General features: G+C 40.1%; 1 protein-coding gene across 4 annotated transcripts in view; it reads left to right on the top strand.

Moving 5' to 3' along the window:
- Positions 1-5617, top strand: part of Mtf2 (metal response element binding transcription factor 2) — a 44742-nt gene extending 39125 nt beyond the window's left edge. For all 4 annotated transcript variants that reach the window (XM_036200697.1, XM_036200699.1, XM_036200696.1 and 1 more), the window contains 4 exons: positions 687-792; positions 940-992; positions 1098-1202; positions 3218-5617. In XM_036200697.1, the coding sequence (XP_036056590.1) occupies positions 687-792; positions 940-992; positions 1098-1202; positions 3218-3575 (622 nt within the window). In that variant the 3' untranslated portion in view covers positions 3576-5617. The remainder of the gene's footprint in view (positions 1-686; positions 793-939; positions 993-1097; positions 1203-3217) is intronic.
- Positions 5618-12973: the final 7356 nt, after the last annotated feature.

The following is a 12973-nucleotide window of genomic DNA, read 5'->3' as shown; positions in this document are numbered from 1 at the left end:
TCTGTGGTGAGCCCTTCAGCGCACAGGAAACACTCTGTGTCCCTCTTGTGTCCTTTCTGCAGCAGCTGTTGTTGATGGAGTCTGTAGTCTGCATGCTGCTGTTTGTGCCTTTTCTTCTCCTCTTCTTGCAGAGATACTCTTGGTTTTTGGACTTTCCCCCTTGGTATTGCTTGGTACTTAGCTTTATTTATGCTTTGAGAATGATTTTCTTGTTTGCTGTTTGACCTGTCAGTGGCCCTGTCCCAGTATGGAAGATTTTATTTCTTGTTTATGTTCTGCTACCTTTGGCTTGATCCTGTTTCTGATGGTGTCACTCAGAGTTTATATGTTTTTTATCATATATGAGATATCATGTATGTGACTATATATTTAAAGAGGAACTGAACTTTTGTTAGATACTGAAATTTTAATACTGGTATTTTCACAAGACTCATTTTGTAGTCATTTTCAGTAGTAAATTCTTGAAACTTTCCCTTCCAAGTAGTAAGAAATAGACTAACGTTTTACAATCTAGCCAGTTATGGCTGTCTGGTGATTCATCATTTTTAAAGTCTTGAAGTGTTGAGCATACACTAGAGTTACAGTAAAGAGAACACTTATATAATTAACGTTGTCTAATTAGTGTGTAAAGCTGCTGCCTTTTTTCTTTATGCAAAGATTAAATACAAACTGGCTTTCTGTTTCAGGGATGTAAGCAATGGGATAGAAAAAAAAGGAAAGAAGAAATCTGTAGGTCGTCCTCCTGGCCCATATACAAGAAAAATGATTCAGAAAACTGCTGAGCCACATTTGGTGGGTTTGTTTGTAAATGTTCTTAGTAAAGGCCTGTGTAATTACGGAGTGTTTTATTCCAGTTACAGCAGAACTGTCCTTTTAGTATGTTTTTTTTTTTCCTATTTTCATTAATTTTTTTTTTTTTTTTTGCGGGTAATTTTCCAGGATAAGGAATCAGTTTCAGAGAATTCTACGTTGGATTTACCTTGTTCTATAGGGTAAATAGTTAATTTTTTCTTTCCTGGAACTTTCTTTGTGAGGGAATTAGTATTTCTATTGTTAGGTAATATAGCTGTTATACCATTTAAATCCTTCTGTCTCAGGAGAACTGAGGGAACTGCACATTCATCTAGTACCTCAGATGTGGACCTCACGGGTGCTTCCAGTGCAAAAGAAACTACCTCATCCAGCGTTTCCAGGCATTATGGGTAGGCATTTTATGTTCCTGCTCTAGTGTTTGTTTTTGTTCTTTTGAGACAGGGTTTCTCCGTGTCATTTTGGTGCCTGTCCTGGATCTCACTCTGTAGACCAGGCTAGCCTCAAACTCACAGAGATCCTCCTGGCTCTGCCTCCTGAGTGCTGGGATTAAAGGCGTGCGCCGCCACTGCCCAGCACATCTGTAGTTTTTATTTTGAAAGAACAAGTAAACTGTTTTTTAAAAAAGTAAGCAGGGAAACTCGAGTTAGGTAACTTACAAGACTCACTCAGGAGGCAGAGGCAGGCGAATCTCTGTGAGTTCAAAGCCAGTCTGGTCTACAAAGCAAGTTCCAGGACAGCCACGGCTGTTACAGAGGAACCCTTCTCTCAAAAGAAAAAGAAAGAAAGAAGGGAGGAAGGGAGGAAGGGAAGGAAGGGAGGGAGGAAGAAAGAAAGAAAAGTTACAAGACTCCTAAGCTTCCTCCTAAAGCTGTCGAAACAGTGACGGGGGAGAGACTCTTTGGAGCTGTCTACAAGCTACACAGGGACTGTCAGGGTCGTAGCTTTTATGAGTCGTCAGCTATGCTTCACAGTAACATAGTTGCCTTTAAAATGTTTATAGCCGAGGTGGCACACACCTTTAATCCCAGGGAGGCAGATGCAGGTGGATCTCTGTGAGTTTGAGGCCAGCCTGGGCTATAGAGTGAGTTCCAGGATAGACAAGGCTTCATAAAGAAACCCTGTCTTGATCCCCCACCCCCAAATACACACACACACACACACACACACACACACACACACACACACACACACACACGCACACACACGCACACACCTCTTATTTTACTTTTCAACAAGTCCTACATTTTATCTATTAGTTATCCCTACTGCATTTGTTAGGATTACCTGCATGAGTGTCGGTAGGTAATGCATTGCCTTGAGCAAGGGCATCCGTTGTTTTTTGTTTTGTTTTTGTCTTTGAGAATGGATTTCTCTTGGTAGCCCTGATTTCCTTTCAGAGTCTTTCTTTGTATAATGGTGATTGAATAACTTAGCAGTTGATACGGATTCAAGCGAACCTTGAGACTTTTGAGGAGCAGTGTTGTTAATCATCTGAATATTTTTCCCTTTGGCCTGGAGAGATGGCTCAGTGGTTTAAAAGTGCTTACAGCGGACCCCAGTTTGGTTCCCAGTACCCACATCTGTCAGCTTACAGCCCCCTGTAATTCTAGTTTCTGCAGATTTAGTGTCCTCTTCTGGCCTTGCTGGGCATCTCTGTACATGTGTCGACAGACAGACAGACAGACAGACACACACATTAAAATTATTAAAACATTTTTTTTTTCTTGCATGAGGTCCTAGGTTCAGTCCCTGGTAATGGACAGACACACACATGGACATACCTACTCACTTCCCCCTCCTCTCTCCCTCCTTCCCTTCCTCCCTCCATTTATTTTGGATGTGGGTATGCACAAGCATGTGTGAGTAGAGGTCATAAAGTAGTTGGTGCTCTCCTTTCATCTTGTTGGTTCTGGGGCTCCAGTTCAGGTTGTCAGTTTGGTAGCAACAGGCACCTTTATTCACTCAGCCATCCTGAGGACCCCTAATTAAATGCTTGGCTTTCCAACCCAGAACTTGAAACTCGTGGCAATCCCCTTGCCTCAATCTACTGAATACCAAGGTTATAGGTGTGTACCAAACTTGTTAAAGCATGTGTGGACTGGCCATTATGCAAAGGCTGTACATGTTTCTGTTAATGCTAATCCCAACCCTCACCCCTCTCTTTTGGAGACAGGTCTCCATGTAGCTTTGGCTGTCCTGGAACTCACTGTGTAGAGCAGGCTAGCCTCACAGAGATCTGCCTGCCTCTGCCTCCAGAGTTCTGGGTCAAAAAGTGTGTGCCTTGCTCTAGGAGTGTTTTTCATATTTTCAATGTCTGAATCAATCACAGCCTTTTTCTAGTGCAAAGATTTTAAAGTCCAGGTTAGAAAAACAACTTAGGAGATGTGCTCTTTCCCCACCCTAGATTATCTGACTCTAGAAAAAGAACTCGTACAGGAAGAGCTTGGCCTGCTGCCGTACCACATCTGCGGAGGAGGAGGGGCCGCCTCCCAAGAAGAGCACTCCAGATTCAGAACTCAGAAGCTGTAAAAGATGACGACGGCAAAGAAGAGTACCAGTTTGAAGAACTGAACACAGAAATCCTGAATAACTTAGCCGACCAGGAGCTGCAGCTCAATCACCTGAAAAACTCCATCACTAGTTACTTTGGTGCCGCAGGGAGAATAGCGTGTGGTGAGAAGTACCGAGTTTTGGCTCGCCGGGTGACGCTTGATGGAAAGGTGCAGTACCTTGTGGAGTGGGAAGGAGCGACTGCATCCTGACTGTGGGACTGAACGTCTTGTTATCTGCACTCATTCCTGTTGGTACATACAGTTGAAAGCCCTAAAGGAGTGTGGGTTTTACTATCTTTCTTAAAAAACAAACAAACAGAAAACACAAAAAGATGACAAAGGAGATGATACTAGCCTTAACATGTACTTGTCAATGTTGCGGATGTTGTCATAAAAAGATGTCTTTAAATCAGAGGAGAGACTTAATTTTTTTAAATCTTAAGATTTGTAGAATGTTTCTAGGATAGGATATTAAACATGATTCAAACCCATGCATGGTGTTAGATACTTTTTCTAATTATTCCATTGAGTCCATTTTTTGTGATTAGTGATTACCAGAGCAAACAGATCATGTAGATAGCACAAGTATTTGGAGAAACATTGTGTGTTTTGTTACCAAAATGTTGGAGAAGTTTATTTCATACCCTTTAGATTTCATAAAGTGCAGTGTATATAATGTCTACTGAAAGACTGTAAAATATGAAATTTCTTTCAAGCAAAATGTAAAAAATATATTGAGCCTGTAAATTGCTCTGTGACTAGACTTCATTGTCGTCTTAATATATTCTTTGCATGTACATGTATATACACCTATGTGTGTATATATGTGTGTGTGATTATGTGACCTATGCAATACAAATTATGGGAATGGGCAGCTTTGGAGTATATATCCCATAATTATTTCTTCAGGAATAGTTGCAGTATTTACACAGCAGCATTTCTTCTCAGGCTTTTATTGGGTGCTGTTGCTTGCTATGTGTGAAGAGAAATGTGTCAAACAAGTGTAGTGTGTACTGAGGAAGGGTGTGAACAACAGTGTTCATGGTCTTTTAGAATGCTTTTCAGTCCTTGTAACCCAGCTGTTGAATACCTAAAACAAATTCAAGTGATACCTACATTATCCTATTAGAAGTGACATTTTCAATTTATCGTGGCACATTATGATTGTAAATGTCTCAGTTTTAATAGTAAGTCTGTAGGAGCCCGGTGATGACTCCTGAAATGATGTCTGTAGTAATTGTTAGTCATGTTTGGATAAGCGTAGTATGAACAAAGTATTTTATTGCACAGGGTTAACAAACAGTATGTTGCTAGCTGAGGCTAACTGCTGTTTTATTACAACATTACCTCTTGTTTTTATAAAATGTACCAAGATTTAAATTGATATTTTTATTTTACATGTTAAAAAAAGTTTCTTTTATCACATGTTAGAGTTGTCTTCTGTTTCTTTTTGTTTTGTTTTGTTTGTTTTCTTTCTTAGCCAAAGAGTAAACAGAAAAATATTGTTTAGGTAGCTCTTCATTTTACTTTTTAAACCATGTGGTGGATTTTAGACAAAAAATTGGGGAAGTTTCTGCCAAAATGAAAAATCTGTGAAGTGTATTGATGATAGAATGGTAAAACTGTGGGTTAGTGCTTATTTATTCCATTAATTGATTATTTGACTGTTTTTAAAGAAACATGCTTTATTTCTTTAAGCATCTTCAAAAGATGACTTTTCTTGTCACATTATAGCCAAAAGAAGCAGAGAACTTCATTGTTCTGCATTTGGTTCCTGGTTGACCCAGGTATAAATGAGCTTTACAAAGTGCAAATTACAAACTGTCACTTCTGTTCACCTCCACCAAAACTTGATTTCCCCTAGCTATTAATTTAAAGTTGCCTTTCCTGCAGCTGCAATATTTTGAATAACACACAGAGATTGTGTTGATTTTTGAATGTTTGTTTATATCTAGGGGTAATGCAAAATGTAATTCCCGTGTATCCTTATTCACTCTAGCTGTATCATATTTCATTTTCCCCCAAATCCTTTAATTCTAACTGAACACCAGCAGTATTTTTAGTAGCTCATTGAGATACTCAGAAGACAATTTATCAAGCTGAACTGTCTTTAGACGTAATTATTGTGAATGTCTGTTTTCTTTTATCATGGTGGTTCACATGGCTCTGATGTTCAGTTTGTATTTTTGAAATTGCTTTACTTAGAATTAAAACAGACCAACATTAAATGTGTGTATTTTTTAAAGAGCTAATGAGTTTTTCTTCTGTATTTGCTTGAAAATACACACTGGTGCAGTAGTAAACTGCTGTTATTTATCTAGGGAGAGAAGGATTTTCCAATTCTACTTTTACTTTTGAGCTAATCTTTAAAGACCTTTGCTTTCATTGCCTTTGCCCCTATAATAACATTAATACTGTGTTTTCATCTTAAATGATCTTTTAGAAAAGGTTATTTAGGCAGCTTGCATCGAGCTTTGTATTTGAAAGACAGTGTGTCTCTGTCCCACCCTGTTCCAAGTATCAGAGAATTTCAGTCCTCACAGCTGTTTCTTCTACATAGGTGTTGTGGTACACGGAAAAATATTTACCATTTGTGCTAAAATGTTTTGTCCCTAAACTACAGATTGAAAAGTTGCAAAAATAATATACCTTCCTTTCTTTTTCTTTTTAAGCATTTAAGTGAAAACAAAAGAGCAAGCAAGCTGCAGATGTCGGCAGCTGCTGGGATAGGCAGGCGTGAAGAAGAGGCCAAGCCGTCCCTTTGAGTTAGGCTCTGGCATGTTCTGAAGCAGCCACAGAGCGGAAGTGGAGATTTTAGAAAAAGCGTCAACGAGAGTATGCCCAGGTTTTTGAAGAAGGTAGAAGAAAAAGAAAAGACTGACTCAGACGAGCAGGCAGACCTAAGAGAGACTTGTTAGCAGCTCCAGAAGAGACTGTGTAGTAGGCCTTATTTTAATCTCTCTCTTTTTTAATTGAAGACATTTGGTAAGACCCTGGTTCTATATGATAAACAAATTCTTACCAGAACTATAAATTCTCAATGCTGGTCTCAAACTTCTGAGCTCAGGCAGTCTTCTGTTCTCTGAAGTGCTGAGGTTACAAGGTGTATAATGCCAAGCCAGTCTGTAAGTTCTGATATAATGGAAGTCAGAACTTGCCAGGAAGTTAGTGTGTGTGTGTGTGTGTGTTTGTGTGTGTGTGCGTGCTCTGTGTGTGTGAGTGTGAGTGTGTGTGTGTGTGTGCTCTGTGTGTGTGCGCGCGTGTGTGAGTGTGTGAGTGAGTGTGTGTGTGTGTGTGTGAGTGTGTGAGTTGAGGTTGTCCCATCTTCATTTTTTGTTGACAGCTTAATGTCCAAGTATTTGTAGTTTGTTTGTTTTCATGGATATTTTTAGATTCCTATATACAGGGTTGGGGATAAAATTGTGTTTTGGGTTACTTTATTGTGTTCCTGTTAGGTACTATTAAATTTTGGTTGGAGTTTGAAAGAGGTAGTCTTATGGCTCAGGAAGATCCCATGCAGTAGTGGCAGTCAGCCGCCCCCCAGGCCCTCTCTATGGAGAGATTTTCTGTCTTAGTTATATTTGAATACAGAACTCCAAAAGTCCCTCAGTTTCTCTTAAGGCATTTGATAAGTCACAGTCTTTGCTCAGAAAATAAGAACTTGACAGTTAAGTTCTTACTTTTAAGAACTTGATCTAATCATGGATGTTTTTCTAATTGGTGTTAATTAGGGAGTCTAGATGTGTGATACATTCTGACATGGGAGAAACTTTGTAAGCAAACCAATTGAATCTCTTAAGGTAAATAGATGGGATTACATGAAAATGTTTCTCAGTTACTATATACCACTGTCTCAAAGTAATAGCTACATGAAATGTTAATTTTTATATTTAAAATTAGAATAAGCTCAGTATGCTGGTGAATGTCAGTATCTCTCACTGTTTAAGAGGCTGAGATAGGAAGATTAAGATTTGGCACACCTTTAATCCCAGCACTTAGGAGGCAGAGGCAGGTGGATCTCTCGTTAGTTCAAGCCAACCTGGTCTATAGAACAAGTTCCAGGATAGCTAGGGCTACACAGAGAAACCCTATCTTGAAAACAAAACAAAACAAAACAAAACAAAACCCACAAACAAACAAACATACAAACAAACAAAGTAGAGGCCAGCCTGGGCTACATACATAGTGAGAATCTGCCTAAATTAATTAAAAATTATAAATAAACAAGATCACTGCCCATTTGTCTCTGACAGAATCTTCTTTGTTAGCCCACTCACCTTGTTACATTTTCTGTTTCTGGAAATGTGTATAAAAATTGGATTTTTAGGGTTGGGGATTTAGCTCAGTGGTAGAGCGCTTGCCTAGCAAGCGCAAGGCCCTGGGTTCAATCCTTAGCTCCAAAAAAAGAAAAAAAATTGGATTTTTAGTAATTTTTTCCCCCCTAGGAATGTAATTTGTCATTTAAATGATTTTCCATTGGAAATCAAACAAGCATATAAAACCTTCACAGGTGATATATTATGTAGTTTTGGATAAATCAAGTATCCTGTTCAAAATTCCTAGTGTATCCATGTGTCAAGAAACAGGCCTGTAATATTTTACTAGCATTTGAGAGGCTGAGACAGGGAGTTTGGAGCCTGTTTGTGGTCTAGAGTAAGATTTTCTCAAAATGCTAGTCTATGTCCTGTTTCTTGTATTTATATTCAGTTATCCCCTGTGTTTCTGCTGTAGGACATGCATTCCTCCTAGAGCTGATAAGTCCGAATGTACAAAAATTGGTGTCTGGACAGGGACCAATAATTAGAGCTCTGGATAACATTTTACTCAACTGAATCTGACAAAAAAAATTTTAACATTGTATATTTATTTTTAATATATCTGGGAGGCAGTATTCTTTATGGGTAATATCTCCTTCCTCACAGAGGTCTAGAGTCACACCAGAAACATTGAATGTGAAGTTGGAAATCCTAGCTGTCTAGTCCTTGTTCTGGGGACCAGGCTGGTTCCATGCCTTGCCTCTCCAAAGCCCGTGTCCCGGGTGGGGAGCAGCAGGCCATGAGCCTAGCCAGGTGCTTGTTCATGGTGTCTGAAGCGTTTCTATGATTTTGCCAGGAAATTGCATTTTCTTTTAAATAATCTTTACTATAAAAAAACTGTGAGTTGGAATTTGTAAGTTTCTAGAAAGAGAAGTTTGATTGTATCACTGAAACAGGGGGTTGTGTTTCCTGTCTTTTAATTTGTTTCTTCAGCAGGTTGCTTCTCATTCTCTTTCCCACAGTAGCAACAACCTCTGCTTCCCGATCCCCCCCCCCCCCCCCCCTCCCCCCCGAGACAGGGTTTCTGTGTACATTTGGTGCCTGTCCTGGAACTCACTCTGTAGCCCAGGCTGCCTCGAACTCAGAGATCCACCTGCCTCTGCTTCCTGAGTGCTGGGATTATAGGCATGAACCTCTACCACCTGGCCTTGTTGTTGTTTTTTTGAAACTGGTAAATATTTTCTCTGTAGAATATAGTAAAAATGATAACATTATAAATATTGATTAGATTCTGGGATACAGAAGAAACCTATCTTCATCTGTTCAGAGGGCTATGTTTTACTTAAGTTGTATAAGTGAGATCCTATTCATCTTCCCCTTCACTGTTTGATTTATGGCAGACATTTGAAAAATTTTTTTTATTCTGTAGTGTTTAGTTAGATATTTCTCAGGCCTCATGTGAACTGCATATTTATGGAGTTTGTAGAACATACTCAATGTGTGTAAGATCAGTGATGTGAAACTAGCACATTAATGTCTCTTCTGACGGATTGAGTGCTCAGTTTTTAAAACATTTGAAAGATGTTCTGTATATGCCTATGGACTCACTGGCCTCCTTTGTAATGGTTTCTAAAAAATATTTATTCATTATGTGTATAGTATATTGTGTGCATACATGCCTACAGGCCCGAAGAGGGCACCAGATCAAACCACTATGTGGTTGCTGGGAACTGGATCCAGGACCTCTGGAAGAGAAGACCGTGCTCCTAACTGCTGAGCTATCTCTCCAGCCCCCCCCCCCCCCTTTTTTTTTTTGTTTTTGAGACAAAATTTCTCTGTGTAACCATCCTGGCTGTCCTGGAACTCACAGAGATCCACCTGCCTCTGCCTCCCAGGGCTGAGCCACCACTGCCTGGCTTAGTTTGAAAATTTGTTAAATCACTTTATTACATTGTTTCTTCAACATTTACGTGTATGTGTGAGTGCCTGCATGTGTACATGTGCACCACTTGGTTATAGGTGCACAAGAGGTCTGAAGAGATGGTCTGATTCTCTGAAAATGGTTACTTGCAGTCATGAGATGTGTGTGGTGGTGAGAACTGAACCTGAGTCCTGAGAGAGCAGCAAGTGCTCTTAACTTCTGAGCTATCTCTCCAACCCCAAACCTGTAGGTAACTTCTTTGAGGAGTTTTTTTGGTTCATTAAGACTCAAGTTTGATTTCTATATTTCCTTCTTGGTTACTTCCAGATTTCAAGACGATGTAATAAGTCTGTAGTGGGAAAATGTCTGGTTTGTTCCTTTGTAAACTCACTGTCTCTGCCCCTCCCTGCTTTCTTTCATTAGGGTCTTAGTGTAGTTCATGTCTGCCATGAAGATGGCCGTGACTTAGCTGCTAGGATTACACTATGCTCCCTTCCTTCCTTCCTTCCTTCCTTCCTTCCTTCCTTCCTTCCTTCCTTCCTTCCTTCCCCTCCCTCCCTCCCTCCCTCCCTCCCTCCCTCCCTCCCTCCCTCTCTCTCTCTCTCTCTCTTTCCTTTTTTGGTTTTTCGAGACAGGGCTTCTCTGTGTAACAGTCCTAGCTGTCATGGAACCAACTCGCTCTGTAGACCAGGCTGGCCTCGAAATCACAGAGATCTGACTGCCTCTGTCTCCCAAGTGCTGGGATCAAAGGCATGCACCATCACCGCCCAGCCCATTCTTTTTAAAGAATAGTTTTTATTTTAAATCATATTTATGTGTGTGCGGGTGTGTACATGTGAGTTCGAGATGCATGTGGATGCAGCCTTGCGTGGGTGTTGTGGACTAAACTGGATGTTAGAAGGGCAGTACCTGCTCTTTACCTCTGAGCCACTCCTCCATGCGACTAGTCAGTTGGGATAGTTCTTGAAAATCACAGTCTTTGTTGTTTTAGACAGTCTGTCTTGTAGTCATGCTGGCCTGAGTTCCTGATCCTCCTCCTCGCTTCTACTTCTCAAGGGCTGGGATTATGTGCATGAACTGCTGTGCCTAGCTCATGGTTGGTTCTTAAGCAACTTCTAAACCAGCTAAAAAAATTAAGAATGCCTTCTTATTTGACACTTTTCTAGAATGTATTAAGCATTTCATGCTTTTTATGAAAACATTTTTACTGGGCTTGGTGGCACATGTCTTTATTCCAAGTTTAAGGAGGCAGATGTAGGCAAGGTCTCTTTGAGTTGAGTTCCAGAGTAGTCAGGCCTACACAGTGAGACACTTGCCTCAATAAATAAATAATAAATAAAAGTAAAAGTAAAAACCCATTTTGGAAGCTATAGAGATGACTCAATGGGCACAGTGCTTGGTGTATAAGCATTTGGACCCAAATTTGGATCTCTAACACCTACATAGAGCTAGGAAGGGCAGTGTATACCAATAACCCCAGCTCTGAGGGGTGGAGACAGATGTATTCTGTGCCTTACTAGCCAGTCTCGCCAAAATGATGAGCTGCATGGTTAGTGAGTGGGGAAAAAAAAGTGTTGACCTCTGTCCTCCACACCCCATTTTGGGCTTATTAAGTTTTCTCATCTGCTGTGAAGTTATGAACATTATTGTATTGCTGTATATAATGATCCTTACAGAGTTCTAGATGTGGGTAGGGATTCATATACTCATAACCCAGTCTAGGTGATTGCTGCTCTTTAAAAATTATTTATTTTTCCTTTTTTTATTTTTGGGTTTCAAGACAAGGTTTCTCTGTGTGTCTTGTCCTGTCCTGGAATTCCCTCTGTAGACCAGTGTGATCTCAGTTGAGAGTGCCTCTGACTCCCAAGTGCTGGGATTAAAGGCATGGGCCACCTTCAGCCCACTTATGATTGCTGCTGTATGTGCCATCTTTCCAGTCCGCTGAACCTTATTTTAACAACAGTTCTGCATTAGGCTCCCAAAACTTAAGAAGGAGATGATTTTTTCTTACTTGTTCACTAAAGATTATTTTCATTTTTTTTTTTTGGTTTTTTTCGAGACAGGGTTTCTCTGTGTAGCTTTGCGCCTTTCCTGGAACTCACTTGGTAGCCCAGGCTGGCCTCGAACTCACAGAGATCCACCTGGCTCTGTCTCCCGAGTGCTGGGAGTGCGCCACCACTGCCCGGCTATTTTCATTTTTTAAAAAAGATTTATTTATTTACTATGTATACAGTGTTCTGCCTGCATGTTAGAAGAGGGCGCCAGATCTCATTACAGATGGTTGTGAGCCACCGTGTGATTGCTGGGATTTGAACTCAGGACCACTTGAAGAGCAGGCAGTGCTCTGAACCTCTGAGCCATCTCTCCAGCCCCCCATTTTGTTTTTCTTGATTCTTTATGGAATAGAGGTTTTTGGAAGTCTGACTAATGTAGGGAGAACAACTTGATTTGTTTTGTAACTCTAATCTTTTTTGACCTTTTTTCCCTTTTTTGTTTTTTGAGACAAGGTTTCTCTCTGAAGCAGTCCTGGCTATCCTGGAACTCACTCTGTAGACCAGGCTGCCTTGAACTTAAAGGGACCCACCTTACTCTGTCTGCTGAGTGCTGGGATTAAAGGCATGCGCTGCCACTGCCCAGCTTTTGACTCTTTTTTTCTTTTTTAATGTGGCAAAAGTTGCCTGGTGAACGATTGCAGCAGCATGATTTTCTGTTAACTGTCAGGTGGAATAAGTCCATTGCTAAAGTTGGTTCTGCCTAATGTGGAGTTAAAAGGCAGGTGATATGACTTTGTAGCCCACTGGACTAGAATGGCCGTAATACTTTCACAGTGATTTAGTATTAATTTTTGCTACTTTACAGTTAAAACTCCCTAATCCTGGGATGAAACTCAAGTACCATCACGTACATGAACATAATTTATAATTTTTAAATTTAAATGCTAATATTTGAATTTCAACTTAAAACATTACATTTTAGAGGATTGTAATTAATTTAAGATAGTTTATAAAAGTCATGCAATGTTTGTCAAGTAAATTCTGTTCATGAATTTGACTAAATCAGTAAGAACACTGTATATTTAAGTTACCTATACAAACTGTCATCTTTATATATGGAAGTTATTTAATTTGACTAGCTTGGGCCAAAGTCTTGAATTTCTTGGCAGCTAGTTTTTATTTTATTTTATTTACTGTTTGTTTGTTTTTCAAGACAGGGTTTCTCTGTGTAGTTTTGGTGCCTGTCCTGGATCTTGCTCTGTAGACCAGGCTGGCTTCGAACTCACAAAGATCTGCCTAGCTCTTCCTCCTGAGTGCTGGGATTAAAAGCGTGCGCCACCACTGCCTGGCTATTTTTTAAATTTTAAACAGGGTTTCACTTTGTAGTACTAGGCGTCCTGAAACTTGGTCTGTACACCAAGCTGTCCTTGAACTCAG

This window comes from Onychomys torridus, chromosome 10 (genome assembly GCF_903995425.1).
Source record: "Onychomys torridus chromosome 10, mOncTor1.1, whole genome shotgun sequence".
Classification (NCBI taxonomy): domain Eukaryota; kingdom Metazoa; phylum Chordata; class Mammalia; order Rodentia; family Cricetidae; genus Onychomys; species Onychomys torridus.
This window is presented reverse-complemented; position numbering and strand designations above follow the sequence as displayed.